Source organism: Penicillium canariense (genome assembly GCF_028826845.1).
Source record: "Penicillium canariense strain IBT 26290 chromosome Unknown utg000007l_segment0_segment0, whole genome shotgun sequence".
Taxonomy (NCBI): domain Eukaryota; kingdom Fungi; phylum Ascomycota; class Eurotiomycetes; order Eurotiales; family Aspergillaceae; genus Penicillium; species Penicillium canariense.
Window position 1 is genome coordinate 1948406 of NW_026622734.1, and position 26889 is coordinate 1975294.

The following is a 26889-nucleotide window of genomic DNA, read 5'->3' on the forward strand; positions in this document are numbered from 1 at the left end:
ATCGCCTCACCTGCGTTATCGCCTCACAGTCTTCTCCTAGCACCATCCTGTCCTGCCTCGTGCCCCGGATGGGTGTGATCTTGCCCGTCAGGAGAAAGCTCGAGCCCCGCTTGTCGAATTGCCCGGTCGGGATCATGCTCATTGGCCTCGACCAAAGAACCCGCTTGACATTGCCAAATTCCCCGGCCGCGTCTGCGCGTCCACATCTCCGGGCCACTCAGACAGGACACGCTGCATGGAAGTTTCCATTGATAGCCGGGCGCCAGGGAACAGGTCGTGCGTCGAGAACGAGGGCAGGGGTTCCTAGCAACGGGGCGCGTGTGGTGACGATGTGCGATAGCTCCTCCCCCGCGCCGGCACTTGGTCCAGATGCGATGGAGACGGGGATCATTAGATCGCCATTGAGATGCGCCCACCCCCTCCGTAGGAACTAGTCTTCGTATGGTGTAGTCTGTTCTCTGCGCTAGGCACAGTATCCACTGCGGGTGATGTCACTGGCAGCGCCCGATTGCCCATGGATTGAGTTGGGTCCGCCGTCATCGCATCGGAGACGAGGGTCGGGAAGAGCAGGTCCTCCTCTGGCGCGGCCATGTCTCCCAACCCAGGCTGGATCCGATGCGAGAGCGAGGGAGATCCCACGGCAGGGTCTCGTTGCGACTCGTACTCCGGCCTGCCAGTTTGGACGTCTGGTCCGAAGTGGATCCCCGTGGGCTAGTGAGGGCATGGCTTGGGGCATGCTTAGACCTTGAGTTTGCGCCAGGGCAACTGTTCGAGCGAATGAGCTGGGTCTGATTTCGACCATTCTGCATTGGCGAACCAGTCAATTGTCCATGGTCGTTCTCAATCGCTCCCTCGTTCCTCCGTCATCCGCGATGTTTGGTGCTTGTGAATCCGTATTTCGTTTCGCCCGGCTCGCTGTTCAACGGTTAGAGGACCCTTCCGGTGACATGATTTCCGGGTGTGTCGCGCTCCTGGATCAGCACATCCTCGAATCCCTGTCGGAGGAGTTGCTCCTCCACGAAGCCAGCCCGACCCTGGCTTCTCGTAAGCGCGTTTGGACCCAAGGGACCTGCCCACATTAGACATGGCCTCCGTCAATCTTTCGCGCCCCCAGGTTCGGCGTTCATGCTGGCTAGGATGGTTGGGGGGTCCCACGTCATGCGCGTTGCGTAAACACTGGCCGTGATGGAACGGCGCCGATCCCATGCTTTCGAATGGGTGAAGGGTGACTGGCGCAGGAGGGGGCAGAGCAGTAGTCGTGATGGTAGCATCAAAGCCGTCATAGTCATGACGTTCGCGCGTTACACCTCTCGGCTCTTGGGCTCTGCCATTAGACTTTGGGCGCCGATCGTGAGGATCCTCCGCCGTCGCTGGACGTTGGAGGCGCAGCGGTTCTCCATCCTATAATCTAGCCAGTGCCGAGCACTGTCGAGCTGTCCCTCCCAAGCTCTGCTCCAGCAGCATGGCTGAGTCCCATGCCGGCTTGTGGAAGCACGCCTGATATTGGTACTGCGGAAGAGGACTGTTTAGGACCCTACCGTCTGATCCTGTCGGATCCCCCATGCCGGTCCCATCCCGTCGATGCTCAGTGGCTTGCCTCACTTTTTGTCTGCAGTTTTGTTCTCTCGCAAGGCTCTCGACGGCTAAACCCCACTTGGAATCCCAGCGCTCCCCTTTTGTCACTTGGAAATTCCCCCCATCCCCCATAAGAATCAAGAGAATGCCATAGTTTGGCGGTTTCTTCAGCATCGCCTGGTTTCAAATTGTCCTCTATGCTTGACTCCGTCTACTTTCTAAACAACTAGCGTCATCTCTCCCCTCCGGTCCTTCTCGCAGTGCCTCTCCACCGGGTTTGACCCTTTGCGAACTACCCTCCACCCTCTTTCTCAACCCGGGTGGTGGTCGTTCTCGTTGGGCCGTCCTCTCTCCCCCCCTCGTGGATCGAACATAAAAGGAGCTGGGCTTTCCTCTGATCTTTTTCTTCTCCCTCCCCTTCCCTTCTTCTTCCACTCCATCGGGCCTTCCGTCCGATCGGATCTACTACTTGCTTTACTCCTCTACCATGGCTCAACCTCGCTATTATTGGCCGCCCAGTATCCCATATCTTGGACCACTGCCGCCTCTGAATGGGGATGAGGATGAGGACCCGCCCATGTCCAACCCTGACGAGAGCGATGATTTCATCGCAATGACGGAATCACAGTCGACTATCAAGACCCAGTTGGACGACTATCCCAACCAGGGACAACCTCACGCCGTCCTCATGGCAGGCCAGGTCATGGCAGGCCCAGATACTGTGAGTGCTGCTAGGTGCCCGCTACAGCTCAACCACCGGCCCTCGCCGTCGTCGTCGCCGTTGCTCGGACGGGCCCCTGCTCGGACATCGGGTTGTGTCATAGATCATGGCTAATGCCGCTGTTACAGAACTCCTCGCAGTCCTCTCAACTTCCGAGTTTAGGTTACACTGGCAATACCACCAGTATATCCACGACAGAAGATCATGTTGCACAATGGCAACTGCTGAACTCTGAGAGCACAACACACGACATCCCGCAACGTGACGAGAGAGATTCTATCGTCGCGGGGATCGATCCGAATCTCTACGACAGGCACCGTGTCCCGCAGGTTTTCCCCAATGAGATTACGCTCGAAGAGCTCCGGCCCTCGGCCGATCTTGAGTGGGAAGCAATATCCCCGGCGACGACGGTTGCCCAACCCCCGGAGCCGGACCCGGCGAGAAGGCCCACCACTCGAGAGGAGAGGGGCATCCCAGGCCAAGAGAGCTTCGTCTCGGGGCTTGGCCATGCCTCTGAATCTTTCATAAGGCTGATTGACAGACATCATGGCCCCGAGCAACGCTCCCAAATCCAACGATGCCTGCAGACCATAATGGACCGCGCCGCTGATGACCACGAGGTCGAGCAGCTCCCCACCGGGCCGCCCGAAGCTCCCAACCGGCAGGTTGACCGAATCAAACCCACCTATCAATGCCCAGATTGTGGTTTCATAAGCAGCAATCGCCACGTCTTCAAGCGCCATGTCGACGACAAACACTATCACGAGTGCGAGTACTTATGTCCTTTTCCTCGCTGCCCATATGTGAGGTATAGGAAGGACAAGATCCAGCAACACTGCAACCAAACCCACCATGAAACTGCGGTGCAGGACGCAATTGAACGGCGGAAGAACCCGTTTACTTGCCCACCCATCTGTCCGATCTGTACGGTGATCACCCCCGACTGGGATGCGTTCTGGTTGTGCTATCTAGAGCACTGTTTGATCAGTGTGCCACCGTCCAACGCCCCCTCATCTTCCCAAGGAACCGACAATCATGGGAATGGGCCCCACCGAGATCCTTTCGGTGGCAGCTCGTACATGGACGGCCACAGTGCCGGTGGCCCTTCCTTGTCTATGCCAGGGAATTCTCAACCCGGCAATGCTGGGGAATCGGGCTACCGTCGTTCGGGCCCTGAGACGAGTGGTCGATGGAGGACCAATGCGAGACATCGGTCTTGCACCCCCTCTGTGCCCAGGACTTCCTCCGCAAGGCGAGTGAGGCCGAGGGCGCGGGCGGCAAATCCTCCCCGCTCTCCCACCACCGCCGCGCGCAACAACCCACGGGGCGGTGTCAGCCGGCCTCGAAGGCAGCGACCAACTGTGCAACGTCCACGAGAGCAGCCGTCCACTCCGGCTAGGCGGATGTGCAATAATTGTCGTCAACTCTTAAATGACTGTTCTGGCTGCTCTAGTAACCCGCAATCGACAAATTGGTGTCATGTGCGCCTCGATGCCCCAGTTGTTGCTGTCGGCCAGGTCATTCAGCCTCAAAACGGCCCATACATTGTGGACACGCCTCCCGCCAGCCAAGTCGTGAACTACATAGATCCCTCTGTACTAAGCCCAGAGGCCGGCTTTCTGAACCAAATAATGCCGACGATGGTCCCTTCTGCCCACAGGATCTATGAAGCCATGCGGCATCGGCAGCAGGAAGGCGCCCCGCACCGCATGGCCTCTCCCATGGGCACCCAGCAGAGCACCGTCAGAGACAATCGCCCCGTCCGGGTTCTTGCATTGTCAGATGTTCTTGTGCACGGCATGTCCGAGACCCAGATGGAGTCGGCTATCCTAGCCTCCAAGACGGGACGGGGCGTCAAAAAGGCGCAAATGGAGGGATTATGGCCTGTTATCCTCCCCTACCGGATTCCGCGACTCCATAAGCCTCTTAAGGGAGTGAGCACGATTCCGTTTGGCGGTAAGAACCTTTTCTCTCTGCTCCCATGCGCTCTAATGGTTTGGACCTGACAGCAGGCTTACTGATTTGTACAGGCCTGGAAGTTGCGACCCGACAGGCCATCGGCCCATCTACGTTTGGCTCATTCACCCCGTCTTCGGAGTGTCAGTGTCAATGTCGCACCGGTAGCGCAGACCTCGCTCCTGGTAGAAGGGTCGAGATAAATTTCAAGCTGGCGCGTGGAGGCCATGGCACAGGGCATCCACTCCAGACACGTGTCCAAGTAGTCGTCCGGATGTTGAGGCTGCGTTCTTCCGTCGCCAAGACAGCACATGGCCAGCACAAGAAGGAGGCCAAGGCAGCTCTTAAGGAGGCTCTTGAGTCTACCCTAGACGGCTCCGAGATCACCACCAAAGAGGATCTTGACGATTCGGCTGATGACTCTGATGTCGACTCGATCGCTGACTCCTCCTTCTCTGCAAGCAGCTCAAGAAGGTCCTCGTGCACTGACCTCACGCTGCTTTCTCCCCCGCGGCCCAGCTCGCCCACGTGGTGGAGTTGTGACGAGGACACTCTGTGTGGCGATGGGAAGCTAGGTCAAGATTCAGAGCTCATTGCAGAAGAGGAGAAGGAGTTGGAACTCGGTTTTGACCTTGATCTCCCGGGATCACTCAACAAGCTTGCGCGTTGGAGTGGAGTTTCTACCGATGATGCCTGCTCTGGTCTATCGTTCCGGCAGTCGGATCAAGTTTTTGAGTATTTCATGAAATACTTGGTCTTTGTTATCTTCTCGCTTGCACGTTCGCGGGACCGTGCTTTGTTTGACCTGGCAAAGACCCCAGGCAAATGATATCCCCTTCCTTGCGCCCCTCGCCACGGCTTTGGTCCCTGGCACTGGACCTATTCCAGTCTCGAAGTCTACGTGGGCGCCCTTGATTTCCACCTCACTGCCTTGGGGAAGGTGTACATTCTGTACATTCATGTGTCAGGTTGTATAGTACGAGGGGTTCTCCATCTTTCTTGACTTTCTTTTACTTTTTCCTTTTATTCTTCTTTCGTGTCTCATTAGGGAGGGCCGATTCATGATGTTACGATTTCTTGCTTATGCGATTACGCTGCGACGGTCCTCACGATTATGCCATTGCGCTGGAGCATAACATCGGCTAGACAAAGCGATCACAATTCCTTTTTTACCTTTCCCTTTTTAAGAAAACTGCTATCTCCTTCCCTTAACGCCTGTAGCTTCACACATCCCTTATGATACATTAGCTTAGATCGTCCTCTGCACAGCCTCCACCTAGTCGCGGAGTCGGTGAGCCTGGGTAATCTCGTTACAGCGACGTGCTGGCAATGCGCAGCAAGGCTTGTCGCCCGCACGAGTCATGTAATTCGGGGTGATAATCATCACGTCCGGGGCAGTGCAAAGCAAGTCCCGCATGGTCACATAGCCCCGGAGGCTTTCTCTAAGCTTACGACCAGGGCCGAGCCCGAGCGCTCCGCTGCGACTCGGGGCCCGAAGATCCAGATCTAATCAACTACACGTAGCGGACCAGAAAAAAAAAAAAGGCGGGATAATATAAATTCAGGTCGTGACTGACTGCGCGAGGTCGGCGAGTCAACGAATAGCATACGGATAGCCTTTATGATGCGACAAGGAGTTTAATGCCATTCTCGATCGCGGGCGGGTTAGCGCCCACAACGTCGTTGATCTTCTCGCCGCCCTTGAAGAACATAATGGTCGGCATGGCGCGGATCCCCAGCTCCTGGGCGACTTCGGGGACTTCATCCACGTCGACCTTGTAAAATTTGGCTTGGGGGTACTGGTTACTCCACTCTTCGACTTTGGGGGCGATGGCTTTGCAGGGCCCGCACCACTCTGCCCAGGCGTCGAGGACAACAAGGTCATCTGTATTGAGAACCCGCTCTAGGAATTCAGCATGGCTGAGTGGTTATTAGATAAGGGAGCTGGCTCTCGGAGAGATGTGTGGGTGGTGGTGGGTACCTGTTGATAGCTTCGACGGGCATGATGAAGGGTTGTGAGGCGAGGCAGTGAATTAGAGAGAGGTGGAATATGGCAGATTGTGATGGTGAAGTGGAGAGACTTTCAGGAGTCGGGATAAGATGAAGAAAGAGCAATGGGATATGATGACGAAAAGGTGGGGTGGTCGGATGGGGAAGGAGGGGCGGGCGGTGTGGTGTGTGGGGGGTGGTGTGATGGCCGTGCGACTGCATTGCGGCTTTTCGTGAATTTCACGTCGTTGAGTGGATGATTCTTCCGATCGCTGAGTAATGCAGGTCATATTTCATTCAACTAACTTGGTTAGCCGGTTGATGCGTTGGAAGTAGGATGGCCACAGAGATCGACAACGTGATGCCGCCCTCACTTTGGAGACCATGACATCTATACCTCGGGTGAGGATTATTCAGGCAAGTTGCCATAACTCCTACTGGACCTAGCAGAATTGTTGACAAGATATATGGAAGGTCTGCTTATTGACGACTATCAGTATTTATGTCAGGTTCCATTTGAGGTATAGATTCTTCCGACCATGTACTTTCTACGGTAATAATATAGGATTAATAATCTCGTCTTGGCAAGGCCTTGAGAAGCAAGTTTCCGATGGCAATTTGTATAGCATGAATATGGAAACCCAAAATCCTCTCACAATGAACGGCTTTTTCAATTTTTTTCCTCTGCAAATATACTTTGTGCGGTCCTCTCAGTTGAAAAGTGCGGAGATAGAATCTGGTGGCACTCCAAAATTGGCGGCCGTTGACGAATCACCACATGCCGGATGACACCCTTTCCCGCAACTCTTATAAACCACTGTAGTAACCCGCGATCTATCTATGCAGAAGTACATCTCCGTTTTCAACTCAAAGTCGAGCTAGGCCCAGCTGGTTGCGATGTATTAATGAAGGATTCGAAAATTGGTGGGTGACATCTTATCACCCTCGGTCGGGCGAGTTTTAAGATAGCGAGGTTTCGCATCCCACCATGGCATTGTGCTGGCGGTTGTTGTGGTCGATTTCATCAGTAAAAGAAAGCAGACTTTGATCCCTGACTTAGCCTAGACCTCTAAAGGGTTCGTAAATGATGTGAAAAAGAGGTGCACGTTGACGTAGAACTATGCCCGGAAGACTACATTACTAATGATAATGAAGATGACTGCCAAGGCTTGGGCTTCCTAAGTTAAGGAAGTAACCGCGAGCTTTTTCAAAGCTGCAAAGTTCACGTAATCAGAACCCCAACTGTCTATACTTTGGTTTGTGAAGTACGGCGCACCGTGGTTCTCGGTGTCTCTGTTCTGGATGAACTGGATTAGCTTCTCTGATGTATCATATTGGTCACCTTTTATTGCATCGGTTGCCTTCCAATTCATTTAATGTCCAGCTATGCATATCTCATTGAACTCTTGTGGGGTCCCTGATTGTCGTGTCGATTCGGATAGATGCAAACCTGGGAGTACACTGTCTCTTACCGTATTGAGTTGTCTCGTTTTGCTTATGATGCCTGTGCCGTATTTTCTTTTATAGGAATGGCCATGTATATTCAAAGCGTTGTAGGCAGCCTTCGAGGGTGGAAATGTAATTAGAACGGACTTGGCCGGATCTACGTAGCGATCTACGTAGCAATCATATGATCGTCTTTGTTAGTCCTTGGCAATGAATGAACTAGATGTTGCTGCGTAGTAGTACTCAAATAGGCACTTCTCACACTCAATGATAAAGTACTTATCGCTGAGGCCGATCATGTTCAACGCGCCGAACATTGTTTTGTTGTAGTGGAAAGATTTTCTTGTTCCAAATTGAAGATATAATACAGACATAAAATAGTTAAGCGAAGACCGAAGGCCCAAATCTTGGTCTGTGGAAGAGCAACGCCCAAGCAAATAGCCCATTTTCCCGTATGATATAAATACACATCATGAAAGAGGATGAACACCGTTGAATTGCATCTAATACACCAGGAAGAAAAAAGAGAAGAAATCTCGAACCCGATCCAAGCCGGAACATGCCCTGAATGTTTCCTCACCCTTCTTTTTCTCATCCTCATCAGGATCGAAAGCAATCACAAGAGGGCACCCAACTTGAGAGATAATATGACGGGAGATCAGAAAAGAAGGGATGAAAGAGAAGAGAAAAAGATGAAGACTGGTAGACTCCGTAGCCAGCTCTGGATTGCGCCGCAAGAAATAGAAAGTAAATAAAACGCACGAGGGATGTTGTTCACTCTTGGCGACTGCGCTTTGCGCCGTGGGGGTTCCATGAGGCGTCACCGCCTCCTTGGTTGGCATTGAAAAAGTTCTGGTTGAATGCAGGATTGGGGCCTTGGAAGCCTTGGCCTTGAGAGAGGTTAACATGCGTTCATCTCCAGAAGCGAAGAACATAATTTGGAAACAGAGCATAGACTTGAAACACCATCACTCACCCTGCATGCCCATGTTGCTGCCCATACCACCCATCATTGGGTTCATTCCCCCAGCCATAGGATTCATACCCATGCCGCCCATAGGGTTCATGCCGGGCATGCCCATCATGCCAGAACCGCCCATGTTTCCGCCGCGGCCACCGCGCATGCCACCGGGACCACCGCGCATGCCGCCCATCATACCGCCCCGGTTATTGAACCCGTAATTCTGCATGCCACCCATAGGTGCTCCCTGGAAGCCACCCATCATCGCACCACCCGGTCCAGAACCACCCTGAAACCCACCCACATTGTTATTGAAGTTATTGCGGTTGTTGAAGTTACCCATGTTGCCGCCCATCCCGCGGTTGTTGTAACCGCCTCGGCCACCACGGAATCCGCCGCCCATATTCATGCCGCCGCCACCGCCGCCGCTGGCGCCGCCAAAGTTCATGTTCTGGTTGCCGCCGGCGTTGAAGCCGCCAGTCCGGTTAGCATCCTTGCGCATCGGGGCGTCCTTTGGAAGTGTGCGGAATGGATTGGCGTGTGGGTTGGTGTAGTTGACCGTGTGCTTGCGGCCAGATGCGCCGGCGTTCTCGAGCAGGTGCTTAGTAGCCGTCGCGGCCTGGGTGGTGGTGAACTCCACGAAGGCTTGGCTATGAAGACCAAGTTGACGGCTGAGATTAGCTATCTCCCTTGGAGAAGGTAAATAAGGACTGATAACGGAATATCTTACCCCTTGCTCTTGCCGTTGACCTTGTGTTCACTGAATGTCACATCTTTGAGCTCGTCCTCACTATGGGCCTGATTTACCCAGCCACGGATATCGTCGTCTGTTGTCCACCAGAAGAGGTCTGAGATGAGCAAAGCTGTGGTCGCATCGGGATCTGACTGTCGGTCATCATATTCCTTGCGCTTGACACCGTGTGGTGCTGCCGGAGCCTCCTGCATCGGAGTCTGGTGGTGGGACATGGTATGGTCGCCATTTGCGGCGGGTGCCGGTTCGGCCTGAGGTTTGGATTCTGCCGATATGTTGTTTGTCGGTGCCTCAGATGCAGTCTGAGGGGGGTCTATCTCCAAATCTTCACCATCCTGCTTGAAGTCACCCTGATCGTTCACGTTAAAGCCACCGCCATCTCCGTAGATGTCAATATCGAAGTTATCATCTTCTGTCGCCATTGTGCAATTAGAAGGAGTCCTGAGGGACCGCGGGCTTCAGGAGCAACAATTCGATTTTGGTTAATGTGAGGTTGGATAATACACAGGCCCTTCTTGATCTTTTGCTTTTCTGTTTGCTTCTGGGTTCAAGAACAGTACATGTCTGTAGACACAGGCCATCAATTAGCATGGAGAATGAATTCCCGACATTCCACCACGGAAGGTTCAACGAAACAATGGAAGAACAGAGCTGGTGCATAGAGGCAGCCAGGCGCTTCGGAGAAGCGGATGAAAGAAGTGTATCACAGTCGCGGAACAGAAACAGAAGAGAAAGACATGACCATACGTACAATCCAAAGCGGACGAATTGCACCCCTGTGAGTGTAGACAAGACCAGTGCCAGCCGCTGAGGCACGTACAGATTGCTCTTCTTGAGCTCAGAGAATCGGGAGACAGGGAAAAGAGAAGCGCGTCTGCCACAGACAGGCAGTGGCAGTAGCAGGACAGAGAACAGGAGCTGCGCTGCAGAGACAAAGGAGCAAGGAAATGGGTCAATCCTCCTACTGCAAGATATTAGACAGGACCCGAAGGCTTTTTTCGTGGAGAGACAGAGTCGAGACGGATGATGAAGGGAGTGAATGCGAGGCGCGACAAAGCTACCAAGCTGCGGCCGGCTGAATTGATTTTCCGGACTGCGGGCTCCCGCTCCCCAGAAAGGACACGCCAACCTTCCGCTTCGTGGTATTTCCCCCCAATTCAATTCCCCCAGACTTTCTACCTTTCCATCTTTCTCTTCTCTCACCTCACTCAGTCATCATGTCGGAGACCCTCCAAGAGCTTGCTGATATCCCCAAGGACTTCGTCCGGGAGGGATCCCTGTTCATTCGGCGCTGCACCAAGCGTAATGTCGATCCCCCCGTGGCCGACTGGAAAGATGCTGACATTCTGCGCAGCCGACAAGCGCGAGTTCATTAAGATTAGCCAGGCTGTGGGCATGGGCTTCCTGGTTATGGTATGCTCTCACCCGTTCTCAACCCAGTTCATGAGGTTCTTATAGCGGTGGTGCAATCTGACTGACATGGAAACCCAGGGTGCCATTGGTTACTTCGTCAAGCTGAGTAAGTGTGCCCATGAGATACGCCGCATCGCCGGACTACCCTGTACTGATCATACCGCTGACATTGCATCTGCCTCTGCAGTCCACATCCCTGTGAACCAGGTCCTTGTCGGTGGCGCATAAACGCAACGAACCGCCAATTCAGCGAACCGAGAACCGGCATATTTGGGAGACGATGGAGGGAGAAGAGAAGTCCACATTGAGAGCAGAGAAGGGCACATGCTGTACGAATTCGAACGAATCGGTCCGGTGCCCATGCTCGCGTGCTCGTTGGACTTAAAGGGAGACGAACTGAGCCCACGAACTGAGCCCCTGCCGGTGAACGTGCGCGGGAAGCGCCATGGTGTTTTTTTGCTCGTCACCCGGAGTTAACATTCATTGGCGATTTTTTATTTGGGATGCGATGGGAGAGAGTACATCATCGCTACCCTTGAGATACCACATACCATTTTCCTGTACCAATAGGGGTCATTTACCTTGCTTTCGATTAATCAACGACCCTCCATGCCCATTTTCATTTTCTCGCCGACTCGACACCCGATACAAGAAACTACTGGCAACTCTCATGGCAGAATGTGATCGTATTTTCAGATTCGTCAAATCGGTACTTACTACGACACAAGTGCGAACATTTTATGTCAATGAGCTCCCAACATGTCGATTCCAAACCATCACTTTTCTCGCTTCTTGAAACAAGACTTGCAAAGTATTTGTCGTCGTTCACCACAGGCTCTCATCCTCCTCTTCTTCATCTGCGACCCATCGGGATACAGGCCTGCTGCGAAGTGGGCGTCGCGTGCGTCTATGCATGCGAGTAGGCGGAGGATTATCCTGATATCGATTAAACTCAGGCAGAGGCCTCAGCTTATGATCGTAGCTTCTACCAATGGGCGGGTCGCCTTCATCCTTGTCAGCACCGTCATTCCAGGAATGCATGGTGCAGGTCCCACTGGATAGACCCCAGCCATTCCAGGAGGTTGCTATTGAAACAGACAGCAGTGTCAGCTCATATGATCGGAAAGGACCAATCTTGTATTTCAAGGGAAGGCAATGCTGCTTACCTGCCAATATTGGAGCATTTGGGTGCCAACTTGCGTCCCGAACGCATGTTCTCCACATCATATCGCCCCCCATCTCCCACACATTGGAGAGTGTATCTGGTCCACGCGGCCGAGAATTGAGTGTGGCTGTTCCAACATCGATGGTACCGGCCAACGTGGCATCCATATTATACACGTAGACCTGGCCATCTTCGCTGCCGGTATAGACATAGCGCGAGTTCGTACTTCCCGGTGGCGAGAAATGGCAACGAATGAGAGTCTTGAGGACACTGTGGCCCCGGAAAGTGACGACCGAGTGGTCGTCTGGGTGTGCTTCACGGTGTGCCTCAGGATACTCTTCAAAGCGATAGTCGAACTCGGTCGAGTAGGAATTGTAGTCGATTGTGTCCGCTTTAGCAGCTGACATCATCTTCCGCAGATCCCAAAGCTTCATGGTCTGATCCTTGCTGTTGGACAGGACGTAGCGGCCATCGCCTTTGCTGTCAATGTAGGTCAATCCCTCGGTATGGCCCATAAATACGCCGGCTTCACGTCCGTCGGCCATCGAACGTCGGTCCCAAACCCGCAAAGTTGTGTCATCGGATCCGGAGTAGAGAATGTGTGGGGATGAGGTGTCGCCGAAACAGACCGCGTTTACGTGATGCTGGTGACGATTTCGTAGACTAAGCACCGGCGTTCTTGTCTCGAGATCAAGAACTATGACGGAGTCCTCTGACGTGCCTGCGACAATTTCCCGCCCATCTCCTGAAAAGCGAAGAGACCATATCTATCAAAAGTGTCAGCGATCCACTTGATTTCAAACCGGACTGCATCGGTGCCCAAACATACCCCAAACCTTGACCGAGAAGACCCCCAGCTGTGTCGCTGCCCTTGACCTGGCAGGAGAGAAAAATCCAGTTCGGTCGGATCTGAATCATCATCCGGATCTGTCGGGGCGAGGTAGGCGGCGCTACGGATGGAACTGTAGACAAGGAAGCGGTTGTCCGGGCTGAGCGAAGCATCTGTGATGGTCCATTGGCCATACGGATATTCGACGGTCTTGTAGTATTTCCACTCGTAGGGGTTGGATGTATCATACATCCGAACTTTGAAGTCTTGCTCACAGCAGAAAAAGAAGTTGCCGTCGTCGGAGAATTGACCAGAATAGCTTCGCGAATCAAAGTGGATGATTTTGTCTGCTTGGGAGCCCGGAATCATGCTCTTTTTCATCAAATACGACAATATTAGAACTACTTTTCAATGTACATATTGGGATTGGCATATGCGGCGATCCGCCCTTACCTGAAAGATGGATTGATCAGCCCTTCTCCGGACTCCGTGCGAACCGACGCCGAGCTCTCGCCACATGAGATTTGTTGCAAAAGCCTGTTTGCGTTTCTTGAGTCGATCGACGTAGAACTGATTTGTTCCGAAGTTGCCCGAGCCCATCAAGTTGGTACCCGCCTCGCTGGGAACTTTGGGCCACACGTATTCTGACCTGCCACGCCTGGCTCCCCTTCTGAGTCTCATATTAAAAAGAAATTCATCGTCACCGCCGTCCATTTCGTCTTCGTCTCCATCTGGACCCGCTGGCCAACCATTGGCACGAAGGATTTCTCGTAGACCGGTGGACGCTAATAGCTGGAATATCCGAGACGTGGGGACTGTAAAGGAATAGTGAGAAGCCATTCGAGACAAGTGATTCAGAAGAAGAAAGAGGAAGCATTCGCATGGACATACCTGGTGCACGATCGCCTTCCCCGTCCGCCGCCGCTTCACCTTCATCTGGACCGTCTGTGGTGAACTCGATTTGAATATTGCCGAGACTGAATTGTGCATTCTCATCTGGAGCAGATGTCGTGCTCGTGTTATCGTGGTGGCCATCTGAAACACCGTCATCTTCATCGTCAATGTCGTCCTCCCATTCGTCGTCATCGGACCTCGATAGGGTGGGCTGGTAATCCGGTTCCGTCGTAGTATCGTCCTCGTCAGGCCATTCCTGGGCTGTGTGCCAGATCGTCTGGCCCTCTGCTAGCTCTCTCGCCTCCTCGGATGGTAGTCCTGGGGAGGCCATGGTGCCGGGGGGGAAGTGAGGTGTTGGTGATGAGGAGACAGGGCTTATCGATAGCGTGATAACGTTACCGCTGCTTCCAACCCTCACCGGCTATGTCATCTTAACTCCTTTAATTCCGCGGGGGTGGGGACCGGCCGATCACGAATTTTGATCGTGATTTCATTCAAACCGATCAAAATGCGTTGGCATGGCCGTTATCTAAACAGGTTCGATCCGATACAGTCAGACATTGAAATATGGTCTGATCCATCCTGTCCATTGGCTCTCCACGCACAGCACTCTCCACGTGATCTCTACTCTACACTCGCTATTCTTCACGAAAAGGCGGCGGTTTCTGGCCACCGAATAGGCTATTTTCAGCGTCCCTTCCACAGGTCTTCATATTCTATATGTGATAAAGATGGGCTCGGCTAGTTTTTAAACATGACGATCAATGCATGTCGCTAGTTTCTCAACTTGTTGGGACATCGGCGGCATATAGTCAATCAGATTCTTTGCCGAGAATGCTGGACTAAGATGCTTCTTGTTTCCTTTGGTGTCCTCACGTACTTCGTGTATTTAATAGGACTTGCTTCACCTTATGAAAGGGAAAACTAGCATTTTAAGGCGAGATGAGAAGACTGGAAGGAAACTCTGACTTATCTTCATAGATGCGGCCCTCCATGAAACCTGAGTAGCGACTGTAGATTGCTTCCAAAGCCATGCGGTCCGATATTCAGATGTGGTTAGGAACAAAGGCTCCGTGTTTCTATGCTTCTGAAGAAAGGTCGCAGAGTGTCGGGCATTGCGACACTGGAACAAGATCCATAATGAAGATCTCTTCGCTAAGAAGGGACCGGGATTCATAATAAACCAAACAATGCACATTGGAGTGAAGGAAAAATAATCTAGCAATCGGCAGAATCAGATCAGATAAAATCTGCATTCGATCTTGGGGTTCTACTCACCAGTGCGGAAATGGCGGATAGGAAGGCGATCGATCGGGGAAATGTCTTCCCAAATGGCAGTGAGGGCCAACATTATGAATCCCGATATTGAAACAGATCATACGGTGGGGATGTCAGTTGCCAAATCGTCAGCAAGTTTAATTTTGTACTTTGAGCTGGGAGGCACATCTGAAGGCAGTTTAAGTGATCTAAGTGCCGAGTACCTTGAACCTAGCACGCGACCTCTCATGCTATACGCGGAGAAGAGAAGCTTGGTGGAGATTAAACACAAAGGCTCGCGCCGATGCGGATTACGATCATGCTTAAATGCTTTCCCGCTGCATCCGCATTGGTGGAAAGCCATAGACGTTTATCAGTAGGCTTCTAAAGCTATAGTATTATCTCTTATCTATGTACTGGGTTAAGATACAACAACGCTAAATTTGTCGTAGCCCTCTGATTTAAAAAATGATGATTTCTCAAAAGCCTCGGCTTGCTGTGTTTGTTTTTCTGTAGGCCAACACTACTTCGGCTTTTATTAAACAGGCCATCAAATTTAAAGATGATCTCCTATAGAATCGAGATTTTGAGGTGTTTTGGTCTCACCTTGTGTGCTTAATTGTAAGTATTGGCTCATGGTTCCCCACGTGAACTCCCCGGGGTGTTGCCCCCTGGTGTAGGTCTACCCCTGCATACCTGCGCAGGCGTGGCGATGAATCGATCGACCCAATCAAATTCATAGTTGGGGGCCATGTGCACTACTCAATTGATCGGCCCCCAAAAGCAACGTCAGGGGGAATTATGGTGTAATGCCCAGAGGCAGGCAGATCAAAGAATTGTTCTAAAAGGCCTTATCGCCAATTGCATGTCTGGCCAGGCTCTGGGAAATTTTAGTGTTGCAGTATCGTTTAAGCATATCGGCCCACTTTTCACAGCTTTTTTAGGTCATTTCTCAAGTCAGTTGCTCTGCCGTTTCAGAAATAACCAGACTGCTTTGACTGCGCGTCGCCCGACGGGGCCGTGCATGTCCGGGCGCTTGCGGCCTCCCCGGCCTTTCATAGCCACCCTGGAGTCGGCCTTGTTGAACAAAACCAAGGGATGATCCAGTCTCAAATTCACTGTGATAATTTCGATAATACTGCCTCCACATCTCCAACGCATCTTGCTCCTAATTTTCTACTTCCCTCGTGGGGGCCATGAAGCTCGTTCTGCTGTCGCTCACGGCGGCGACCTTGGTGTCTGTAGCCGCTGCCAATACTCTATACAACCTTACGCAAGCGTTCCCAAATGACTGCGCCGTGAGTATTCTGATGACACCTCCTTCCTTGCGGCGTTTAGCACATAGCAATTCTTTGAGCTATGAGTAGACACTTAATTAACGATATTGGTCCACCTAGTTCTTTTGCGGCGGAACTACTCCATCGAGTTGCGTTATTGAGACGGCCGCATGTTGGTGCCAGTCCCCAACTTTTTTCTCTGAAACTAGCTGCTGCATTGCCTATCTTTGCAACGAAGAGATGGAGGGTGAGCCCTACTTTTATCTCAATCCATTCTCTTTCAGCTAATTTCCAATACTGCGATATAGAGGTGTTGAGCACCCTTCACAGCTGGTGCTCGGCTGCATCCGTTCAGGGTCTGAGTGTCAACTCCACAGATTGCTCTTCATCTGGCTATGGGTCCAGTTCTTCGTCAAGTTCAAGCTCATCAAGCTCATCAAGCTCCGGTAGCTCATCGAGCCACGGCACACTATCTAGAGGTGCAACAACTGGCATTATATTGGGATGTTTAGGTGGTGGTTTCCTGTTAATCGGGCTATATTGTTTATGCCGTCGCGCCGTGGCTGAGCACCATGAGTCTGCTGCTTCCTCGCTGCCTTTGCATCAAGTTCAGCCACCAGCATCAAGCATGCTATCACCACCCCGGCGTGTTCGAGCACCGCCGGTAGATCGAGCAGCTACACCGCCTCCACCGTATTCAACGGAGGCAACCCCACTTGATCGCAACAAGGATGATCCATCGGCGTCGTCTTCGAGGTTCCTGTAATGTTCTCCATCAGGGGTGATGTGATCCTGTGTTTCAAAATGCAAATGTTTTCGCCTGGAGGCTAGCGGTTCTTAGCTCAATTTCTGTCATAGGTTAACATAGAGCAAAGTGAACTATTTTGCCAAATATTAAAGAAAGATAGATCACAGGTCGGTTGTGTGCTCCGCAGAAAAGAAAACAATAACCTGATTGACTCCGCTGATAAGCACACCAACGGCGGATCAACCATTTTCCTGCCGTCACTGATAGAAGATCCGACTTGATCCCCGCTCCTCCACTCCCTCGACGCTGCGGTGCGGAGACTTGCTAAACGTCGAGCGAAATTGCTCCTGAGGGTTTCTTTGATTGTTGTCCTCTTATCAGACATAATCTCTGCCTGCATCCTCAGCCCACTCCGACCGCCTAATATCCAAGAAGCACCCCGCCCGCCATGCAGTCCGTCCCCGAGTCGCGCCAGCAGACCTTTGAGGAGATCTACGGGCCTCCGGAGAATTTCCTCGAGATTGAAGTGAGTCTGACCCTTTTTTCTAAGAGGCCCATGTCACATAACATCAATATTCTTGGTGGTCTCGTGCTCTCATTCCCCTCACCCCGCGACGGAAGCTATACCCGCAACCCCCCCGCGCCCGCACCACATCACCATTCCGTCCCCCAGTTCTAATTTAGTCACATAGGTGCGCAACCCTCAAACCCATGGAACCTCCCGCAATATGTACACCTCCTATGAGATCGTTTGCCGAACCAACATCCCCGCCTTCAAGCTGAAGCACTCTGTCGTGCGCCGCCGCTACTCCGACTTCGAATACTTCCGCGATATCCTGGAGCGGGAGAGCACGCGCGTGACTATCCCCCCACTGCCGGGCAAGGTCTTTACCAACCGCTTTAGCGACGACGTCATTGAGCATCGACGTGAGGGGCTTCAGCGGTTCCTGCAGATTGTCGCAGGACATCCGCTGCTGCAGACCGGCAGCAAAGTCCTGGCTAGTTTCATACAGGGTGCGTGGATTAATCTCTACAATTTCCTACTTTTTGAAGTACGTTATGGGCCTCGACTGACATTGTTGATAATCGATAGACCCGAACTGGGACCGTAATGCGTGGTAGATTACCGTCTACTCGCTTCCTCTTTGCTTTGTGATTTGTTTTCTTGTCTTTTCCATCCACTCAGCAACTTGAGCGTGGTGATTTATTGTCGATTGTCATGTTCTTTTTTCCGTATACCTGCATTAATCGCAGGAACGCTGTGTCCACAAAAGGAACAAACAGATGTATGCTATTTGGTCGTCTCATCCTTGCCTTTTCGATAGCTTGATATCCGATTTTGTTCCGCATTTGTCTGTTTTCGGTTCTTTGTGCAACTATTTTCCTCGTGTCACCGGACGCAAACGAAGGCAGCGTGACCTTTAGCCTTTGATCGATTGAGTTCACCAGATCGGTTCTTGAGACGGGCACGGTTTATTATTCCTTTGAATGTGCCTGTTGATGTTTGCAGTCTTCTCTTTGACTACACTTTTTCCCGACATTTTGCATTACTTCTTGTTCTTTGTGCATAGTGGGGACGACTCTTATCTGCTTAAGATTGTGATTTGGGACACCTTTTTGGCACCTAAATAGATCATAGTCACAAGTGAAACCGATCTTGAAAATATACCCAGTGAAATGTAACTTCATATAGAGTAGAGAGAGCCATCATGTACTGCGGGATATCAAGGAACAAAATACGAAACAATACCCGAAATGCAAAACGGGAAAACTTAACACAAGACTGAAATTTCCGGGCCAAATAATTGGGAAGGTTTCTTCAACCGAGGTCATCCCAAACCATGGGCGCAAGAGTATTGTCCTCCCAAGGTGAAGATGCAGCTGCTGTGGGGTTGTCTTCCAAGGGAAAAGACAGCGCGGCGGGCACCATGTTGGCAGAGGACTCAAGGAAACCCTGCGGTGGAGGCAAGAACGCGGGATCCAGCGGCCCCGCGTTGGCATTTGAAATGCTGGATGGGCGACGACTATGTGCCTTGGGCCGACGAGGGCTTGAGGACTGGGGTTTCGTCGGGGTTGGCTCGTTGCTTAGAATACGGTCTTGAGGAGACCCCGACCTACCGGCACCTGGGCTCTGGCTTGGAGTTTGCGAATTGGCGGTTTTCCCACTCACGGACCCCCCATCGCGGTATGCATGCGGGAACTTTGTACGGAAGCGATCGCGGAGATCAGTTGCCCTGCGGTGGCCGAGATCGAGTCGCTTGTCCTGTTGAATTAGAGTCCACTGGAAGCCGTGGACAGCATAGCCCTTGAGTAGTGCTTCGTCCTCTGCAGTAGTGAATGGACGGCGCGAACGTCGTTTGGATTTTATCGTGATATGAGCTTCTGGAATACCCAGTGATGCTAGATTTTTCTGAGACTTGTCAGATGCAGTCGATGCGCTCTTGCCCGAAGGATATCCCTGCTGCGGTGTACTGAGGCTTCCATGATCGGTCTCTGGCGTCGCAGATGGCATGCTTAACGTTGATGGCTTATGCGAGCTGCTTGGGGGACTTCCGGGGCTAGGGCTCGGCTCGGACCCAGTATGTACAGGGTTTAGGTTGGGAAGATGGATCTTGCCAGGTTTGCTATCGAGGCACTCTGCCTGGGCTTTCAGAAGGGTGTTGGCAAGATTATCCCGCAATTGCTTCGTAGCTTCATTTGGATCAGATGCGCTTGCACAAAGTTAGTCAAATTGATACATATTTTTCTATTTCAGGCCAGCTTACCGATACGCCCACGGGCAACAGACTCGAAATCTTGAATAAAGGTCAACACAGACAACGATATAATATATGTCAAGATGGACTGTACCTGTCTTTCAAGTTCGAAGCAGTTCTCTTGTTGAACTTGAGCTCCGGTTGTGAGAGAATCGCCGTCCAATTACCTATTCCGCACTTGACCACCCCTCGGAGTAAATCTGTTGTCTCTTCGTCTGTCCACTTTCTCAAATTCTTGCGCGATCGGCCACGAGATTTAGGAGACAGGGGCTCATCGCCTGTTGGCGCAGAAAATGGTGTGGTCTTCCTGTTCTCAAGAACCCCATTTTCACGGTCTTGTTTGGAAGCCTCTGGAAAATCAGAGCGAGTGGTTCGTTGCACGACGTCATGATCATGGTCGACGTCGTCGTCATTATCGTCGTCATCAAGAGTTGCGTCAAGAAGCTCTTCAATCCTTCCTTCTCTCCTTTCTACAGTCGGGCTCTCAGCAATGGTGGCATTCGTAGATACCGAATTGCTCGGGTCAACAGCCGCACCATCCCGCTTAGAAGGCTTTGTCAAAAGCTGGGAGATAGAGGAGCCAGCTTCAATCGGGGGAAGAAGAGCAGCATTTGGCGGTGGTTCATTCAGTCCGTTTAGGATCGCAAATGGGCCGAACGGTGGCGGGCGGTGCTCTTTCTGTGCTTGAGGAATGGGCAACTGCAAGTGTTCGCTGAAAGACTCGGCCTGCAGGTCTAAGCGCCGACGCTTGCGCTGCCCATGGAGGGCGTCATCGTCAAAAGAAGAGGAGAATGGGAATCTTTCTAGAGCACGCAAGTTTACGAATGCTGGAAGAATAGGTTTTGGTGGTGGTTCCACATTCGATTGAGAGTCTGTGCTGATGGGCTCGGCCGTTTTAGTGCGCGCCGCGTTTAGGAACTCCTTCACTGTCGGAAGGCCCGCTTTCGTGTTTGACGGGAGGTTTCCGCCACCCACGGAGGTTTTGGAAATAGTGCTTGTCTCCCTAGTACCACTGGCATTGGGTTCTAAGGGCGATGGGATGCTGAGAGTTCGCGAAGAGACCGGTTCCCGCAAAGGAGCGATACGGAGAGACAGCTGGGGAAGCTCGCGCAGTAGGGATTCGTCAAGGGGCCGGAGGGCCCCAGTAGAATCCATGCTCGTAGCTCATTCAACAACGGAGCCTCGCTAATAGATTGCGAGAATCCTAGAGAATAGCGAATCCATTCAGCCGTCCATGAGGTGCGTGCCAGTCGGCCACTTTTTTCGAGATGGGCGGAGACGAAGTCGAAGCTTCGATAAACGCCAGCTGATAGACCCGATAACGCTGTACGGGCGGCGCGAAAGACCACAGGCGTAGCGCGTGCGTCAGCCAGCAACCCTCGACCTCAGCGAGGTCCACCAAGCTCTTTTTCCAATTCTCAAGCTTTAAAGACACTGTGTGTACGAGATCGTCTCTTGAGCTCCCGCGTCCTTTGAGGTTTCATTCCCTTGTCAACTGTGTCGCTTCAGACTGCCGCAAAGTGAGCGTCCCGCTCCTCTCCACTCCTCTCCGCGGAGGCCCCCCAAACAAGCCGCAGTTTCCTGAACCAACTGCAGCCCCAATAGGTTTACCGCCACAGAACAGGACTGACCATTTGCAGATTCAGTATAAAATGCCGACCATCCTTCCAGCCTGGCCACATGTTCTCTTCGGCGTCCTTGAGCCTCTTTCCTTGTAACTACGACTCCGTCCAGATCTCTCCCACCCACCCAATCAGACAATTCACTTATTCGCGGTGTTACAGGGTCCTTGGAAGCCTCGCCCCACTGTACGACCTACAGGGCTTTATCGCCGGTCAAACGCCCCAAGCTGAACCTCCCACCGCCCATCCCAGCAGCCTCGCGTTAGCCTACCAACTCGGCAACCTATACTCCCTCCTGTTCCTCATCGGTGTTGCCGTGTTGCATACGACCACGGAGCCCAAAGTGCTGCGCAACTACCTGATTGCGCTGGCCATTGCCGATGTGGGTCATGTCTACGCCACCTATCTGGGGATGGGCTGGAATGCATTTGTGGATGTTGGCGCGTGGAACGCTCTGACTTGGGGCAACATCGGCGCGACCGCCTTTTTGTTCTTCAATCGCGTCGCGTATCTTTTGGGTATCTTCGGGACTGCAAAAGCGCCCAAGGTTCTAGGTAAAAGAGAATAAAGTCGCCGTGATGAGTGAAACAGCTGCGCTGTGCTGTACGATAAAAATCTGCGCATCCACTCATGTAATAGTTTGGTTTTATTATCCGATCTGCTGTTATATAAGAATCAAATGATGTTTCAAGAACGGCATGGGTTGGTGTTTCGGACGCGATACACCTGATGAATTCTTCATGTTTTAGCGCTTTAGGGTTACAATGGCACGGGACAGTCGTCGCTGGAGCACTGCCTTCTGCGCCTCTCTCTCTCATTTTTAATTGCCTGATGGGGGATGCATTGGCGCCAATGTGTTGCAATGACGAGCGCCGGATTACATTGCCTGGAATTTAAGAGGCGTCTAGTGGCCCACTCATCATCCCTCATGGATTAGATCAAATGGTAGAACAAAAAGAAGGCAGTCTTATGAATTGGCCGCAACAACGCCAGACGCCCAGCGCTGCAGATGTCAGCATGGATATAGCGTAGAAGTACACAAATCTTGCAAACCCAAAGCAATCTAAAAGCAACGTAGATCCCCTAAACCAGATTCAGGCATGCTATTTGATGCACCATAGGCGAAAGAGCGTGGGCGTGGTCGGGAGTGAGAGATAAAACAAAAACTTGAAACAGCCCCTTGTCATGCCCGGTTGGCTTGATTACCGGAAGCCACTGCAGCCACCCGCGGAGCAGAGGCAGGCCACTTGGGTTCCCTTGCCGATACTAGCGCGAAGTATGAATCGAGGTCGATCCACTGATCATTTCTCGGCCGACATTGGGTTTTGCAGATATTGAAGAAGGGGCTGGAGGGCGCTTTCGCCATGCTGCTGGAAGTCACGAAGATGGGGGATAAGGAACGGAAGCCCGGGATTCTCGCCGTAATGATGCCGATAGGACGTATAATTTTGTGCAGGGTTGGTGAGAATGATGACATCAGGTGGAAGGAAAGCGTCCAACACGACCATTCCACCAACCGTGCTGTTCAGGCCCCGGGATCGCGCGGTGGTGGCGTTGTATCGATAGAGGCCGTCGGAAAGGGCCGTGAGTGAGTGGTAATTTTTGGCGTTGAGGAGGGCCTGCAACCACCCTGGTTAGAGTCTAAGGTTTATCCCCAAAGGTAAATTGAATGGAGAATATAATCACCTGGGCGCATTCTCGCAAGTATGGGGCAATTTCTGGCAATGCCGCGCAGCATTCCCAGACCGAGATGCTGAGAGAATGCCAGTTGGCCAGGATCTCTCTGACGAAGGCATCATTTGCGGTAATATGCTGTCGGGATAATCCGGAGAATTCGAGCTCAGCCGTCTCCGTCATCGTACGGGCCAGGTCCTTTGGCGAAGACGAGTTTAAGCAGTCTTCCAAAAATAGGATGGTGGTGTCAAACGGCCGATGCCACTCCATTTTGGCTGTATGGATGTATTGGCGACGGAAACGGATAGCTAAGACACTGAAGATCTTTAGTATGGTGGTCAAGCTCGGAGGTTGATCTTTAAATAACAGCTGGACGGGTCCGGCGATGAATTCAAAGCCTGGAGTGGTCGGTTGGGGCATATCGCGGGTTGCGTCTGGTCGTAGAGTGCGGATACACTGCATCAACGCTCGATGGGCGAAGGGACTCTTCGTTCGTAATTGCTTGCATCCAGTTTAGTGTTCATCTCTTGGAATCATTTCGTGTACGGGTCCAGCTTACCTTCTCCGCTTCTATATAGAGGGGGATTTCTTCTGGGTAGATTTGAAGGTGATTGGACAGGTAGATGAAGAACACGGTGTGTTGAAGCAGAAACCATTCGACCGAGATCGCAGGATAGCCAAGAGAGGCTCGCACGATTTCTTCGAATGGGAGTCTGCGGAAGTGAAGATGACTTTCCGCCTCAATTGCGCCGGCAATGGCTCGGGCGTCTAGCGAATGGCCTGGCTGAGGAGGAAACCAGGTCCACGGCACTGGTTGAAACGGCGAGTTACTCGAACGCCGCAGAATCTCTTCGACTCTTTGAACATGGGAGAGGTTCCCCAGACGCTGGTGCTCGCGAGGCTCTGCCATCGCCACGAGAAACGCGTCGATCGTATCCGCGTTGCGACTCAAAAGAGAGCTGCGTGGGAAGTTCTCGTCACGAAAGAGTCCATAGCGGATCACTTGGCTGATCTCCGGTATGTTGAAAGCCCACAGAACGGTCGTCGCCTCGTCTTCCCACCATCGATACGGAACCGCAAAACGGGGGAATTCCGCGCTGGGCTGGAAGAGAGTCGGGTAAGACAGTATGGACTCGGGAGGCCCCGTCCGGGGGGAAATAGCTTGCGACATGTCGAGACTTCTGAGCCGCGACGGCGTGTTGTACGCGGGATGATCCAGTCGCAACTGAAGAGAGGGGTCGAATAGCGGCTCCTCAGTCCTGAATATTGCATTTATGCGCTCACCACATTCCGAAGACTGGGTCCTAGAGACCAACTCATTGATTCACACAAGAGATCGTGCCGCATGGGACGCAGCGCTGGGAAGGTGACAAATCGAACCGAAGAAAATAGAACCCCAATATCCGAAAGATTGTCGAGTAAACTGACTGTAGAATAGGCTAAGGACGTACTAGAAAATAAAGTGGCTGCAGAAAATTAGGGTAGGAGAACGGGATTGTTCCCAGGGAAGAATAGAATAGAATCCAAGGCTGGACTTCGGGCGATTGGAAGGGGCGTGATTGGATTTTAAGAACGGACCAGACTATCTCTCTTTATCCCTGCTTGACTACCGCCACGTTAGACACATCACGAGGCGAATTGTATTGGGGAGACGGGCAGCAAAAGATGACTGGCCACATTAAAAACGGGGAGGGGCGTGAATCCTGGTACCAGCCTGCCGGGAGACCCGCCGATGGGCAGCGCGAATACGGAAAAAGGGGGGCAATGATTGACCGTCGCCAAATACGTATGCTTCCTTAAACTGGTCCCAGATCGGCCGGGGAGGATGCTCCACCGCAAAGAATGGTCCCCTGGCGAACCTCTTGTCTCACCTGGCTTCCCGAACTACATTCCCGTTTTCGATGCCGCCGTCGAGCGAGTTGCCAATACGACCGTGCTTTGGATCTTCTCAGAACCTTCCTGGACGGAGTCGGTGGGGAAGCGGTCAATTCGCTAGGGGTTTTCTAGAAGTATCTCGCAAGATCCTGTACGGAGCTGTACGGCTATCAAGGTTCGGTCCGAAAATCAAATCATTTTCCGCTAGTCGTTTCCTCACAGGTACTCCGTACAGTACAAACAATGTGGCTCAGGCATGTTACGGGCATTATTTGTGATTTCCTCGGGACATCAATGGGGGACCATCATTATTACAGGTCTTACATTGTGACCACACCCCAATCGCGGGCCGTCAAATCGCATAATTTCATAGAAGCCGGGTGGGCCCCCGACCCATCACACTAAGCCGGAGCGAGGGGCGGCAACCGACGATCATGATGGAATCCAAATCGAGGAGAGAGCGAAGAGTCCGTCGAGAGTGAGGCGGTCGGAAGGGTGGGAACCAGTGGATTACTTTTCCCTTTCGGTTCCTGATGATTTCATGGAGATTTGCCATTGGTGGCTTCCATCCTGATCAGCCCAACTCGCCCCCGGCAGTTTTCCGTCACACCAGGCTCGATCGTCCTCCGATTGCTGGCGGTCTGGAGGACCAGGAGCGGCGGACGAGATAGACAAGGCTGCTCTGGTCCACCGCTGGAGGAGGGTGGCGGGCGAGACAGCCTTGTAACTATAACTTAATCCGAAAAATGAGAAATGAGCAGTCCAAACTCTTAAACTTTGGGCCCTGAACGCTGATCAATACGGCGATACTTTTTTGGCCGCAAGTTGGGTATGAAAGTACGACGTCAAGCACTCCTCTCGCCTTCAGTGTTTCTTCTTTCCCCCCACCGTGGGGAAAACAACCCACTACGGAGCACTGGAAGCCTGGTGGCCAAGTCTATTCCCAGGCTGCGTGTGTGATTGGGTCCGTCTCTTCCTACACCGCCGGAACTCGCGGTCGCTCGAGGGATTCAGGCCCCGTCAACCGCATATCATCGGCCGTCGAATTCATTCTACTTGATGTTTCCGCAGGATGAGACCCGCCGGTGAAACCTAGTCTGAGGGGGGGTCCGGATCCTCGATGGCTCATCTGTACAAGCAAAGCCGCATGATGCGCAGAAAACGTCATCCGAACTCTCTTGCCACGTGAAGGTCGTTGAAGGTCAGGAATTCGATGGGAGCGGCTACAGGAACCCAGGCCCAAGGTACTGGGTGAGCGGATCTCGGTTGCTCCACATGTCCCAGAACTTGCGGTGGATCTTGGGAGAGCATGGTAACTGCTTTGACAGACGATATCTCCGTCAACGCTTCTGGTCTTGGTCGGTTTGAGCTCCGTTCGATTGGAGAATTGTTCATGCACGAGCATTTTCTCAGGACCAGTAGGTCAATGCTGCCTCATCGTCATACTTCCGCGGAAATGTTCTAGCCCCCGCCCGGTCCGCCCGCCAGATACGGCTACTACTTCTCTCATCGTGCTGCAACCCTTCCTCCGATCTCTGATGGAATTTGTAACAAAAGGAATATATCCCTCTTCTGACCCAACCTATAGATTTGCTCCCCTCAGTGATCGATCGGCCACCCCCTGTGTATTTGGAGCGCGCCAACGCCGATGAGCCAAGGATCCTCTTCCAGGTGGAGAGTGGGAAGGGAGAAAGGGGATGAGGACGATCTCTGGCCTCTGCAGCCTCCCATATAGTCCCCCAGCCGTGCGTCTGGTGTAGCATACACGAATCCTCCCAGGAAGGCTGCCACAAGGCATCCAGCCACTCAGAATGCATGGCTGGGCACATAATGGCCAAAGGAACTATATTAGGTACCAGGAACGGAGTACCTGGACCATATGAACGGGCGCTATGAGGCCTAGCGGCCATGTTGCATGGGAAAACGCCCTGGAATTTCAACTGCGCTATGTTGTCGTGCATATTCCGAGAGGGTGGCACT

General features: G+C 52.4%; 10 protein-coding genes across 10 annotated transcripts; 4 read left to right on the top strand and 6 right to left on the bottom strand.

Moving 5' to 3' along the window:
- Positions 1-217: 217 nt before the first annotated feature.
- On the bottom strand, positions 218-1749 carry N7482_009719 (uncharacterized protein; the record flags this gene model as incomplete). The annotated part of the gene is made up of 5 exons (XM_056691843.1): positions 218-430; positions 472-711; positions 936-1034; positions 1078-1370; positions 1539-1749. 5 exons carry the CDS (start codon positions 1747-1749, stop codon positions 218-220), a joined length of 1056 nt encoding a protein of 351 aa, XP_056539549.1.
- A 313-nt stretch (positions 1750-2062) lies between these two features.
- Positions 2063-5081, top strand: N7482_009720 (uncharacterized protein; the record flags this gene model as incomplete). Its single annotated transcript, XM_056691844.1, has 3 exons — positions 2063-2296; positions 2425-4252; positions 4327-5081. The coding sequence occupies 3 exons, from the start codon at positions 2063-2065 to the stop codon at positions 5079-5081; spliced, it is 2817 nt and encodes a 938-aa protein (XP_056539550.1).
- A 790-nt stretch (positions 5082-5871) lies between these two features.
- N7482_009721 (thioredoxin family protein) lies at positions 5872-6256 on the bottom strand (the record flags this gene model as incomplete). The annotated part of the gene is made up of 2 exons (XM_056691845.1): positions 5872-6172; positions 6234-6256. The coding sequence occupies 2 exons, from the start codon at positions 6254-6256 to the stop codon at positions 5872-5874; spliced, it is 324 nt and encodes a 107-aa protein (XP_056539551.1).
- Positions 6257-8461: 2205 nt separating this feature from the next.
- Positions 8462-9821, bottom strand: N7482_009722 (uncharacterized protein; the record flags this gene model as incomplete). Its single annotated transcript, XM_056691846.1, has 3 exons — positions 8462-8571; positions 8664-9298; positions 9379-9821. The coding sequence occupies 3 exons, from the start codon at positions 9819-9821 to the stop codon at positions 8462-8464; spliced, it is 1188 nt and encodes a 395-aa protein (XP_056539552.1).
- Positions 9822-10616: 795 nt separating this feature from the next.
- Positions 10617-11040, top strand: N7482_009723 (translocon subunit SSS1; the record flags this gene model as incomplete). Its single annotated transcript, XM_056691847.1, has 4 exons — positions 10617-10701; positions 10754-10812; positions 10891-10918; positions 11000-11040. 4 exons carry the CDS (start codon positions 10617-10619, stop codon positions 11038-11040), a joined length of 213 nt encoding a protein of 70 aa, XP_056539553.1.
- A 597-nt stretch (positions 11041-11637) lies between these two features.
- Positions 11638-14031, bottom strand: N7482_009724 (WD40 repeat domain-containing protein; the record flags this gene model as incomplete). The annotated part of the gene is made up of 5 exons (XM_056691848.1): positions 11638-11897; positions 11979-12744; positions 12807-13178; positions 13260-13621; positions 13698-14031. The coding sequence occupies 5 exons, from the start codon at positions 14029-14031 to the stop codon at positions 11638-11640; spliced, it is 2094 nt and encodes a 697-aa protein (XP_056539554.1).
- Positions 14032-17430: 3399 nt separating this feature from the next.
- On the top strand, positions 17431-18104 carry N7482_009725 (sorting nexin-3; the record flags this gene model as incomplete). Its single annotated transcript, XM_056691849.1, has 3 exons — positions 17431-17508; positions 17675-17996; positions 18076-18104. The coding sequence occupies 3 exons, from the start codon at positions 17431-17433 to the stop codon at positions 18102-18104; spliced, it is 429 nt and encodes a 142-aa protein (XP_056539555.1).
- Positions 18105-18801: 697 nt separating this feature from the next.
- N7482_009726 (telomere repeat binding factor family protein) lies at positions 18802-20893 on the bottom strand (the record flags this gene model as incomplete). The annotated part of the gene is made up of 3 exons (XM_056691850.1): positions 18802-19693; positions 19748-19777; positions 19833-20893. The coding sequence occupies 3 exons, from the start codon at positions 20891-20893 to the stop codon at positions 18802-18804; spliced, it is 1983 nt and encodes a 660-aa protein (XP_056539556.1).
- Positions 20894-21390: 497 nt separating this feature from the next.
- On the top strand, positions 21391-21928 carry N7482_009727 (uncharacterized protein; the record flags this gene model as incomplete). Its single annotated transcript, XM_056691851.1, has 2 exons — positions 21391-21452; positions 21523-21928. The coding sequence occupies 2 exons, from the start codon at positions 21391-21393 to the stop codon at positions 21926-21928; spliced, it is 468 nt and encodes a 155-aa protein (XP_056539557.1).
- A 733-nt stretch (positions 21929-22661) lies between these two features.
- N7482_009728 (uncharacterized protein) lies at positions 22662-24205 on the bottom strand (the record flags this gene model as incomplete). Its single annotated transcript, XM_056691852.1, has 3 exons — positions 22662-22979; positions 23047-23520; positions 23594-24205. 3 exons carry the CDS (start codon positions 24203-24205, stop codon positions 22662-22664), a joined length of 1404 nt encoding a protein of 467 aa, XP_056539558.1.
- Between the last annotated feature and the right edge of the window lie 2684 nt (positions 24206-26889).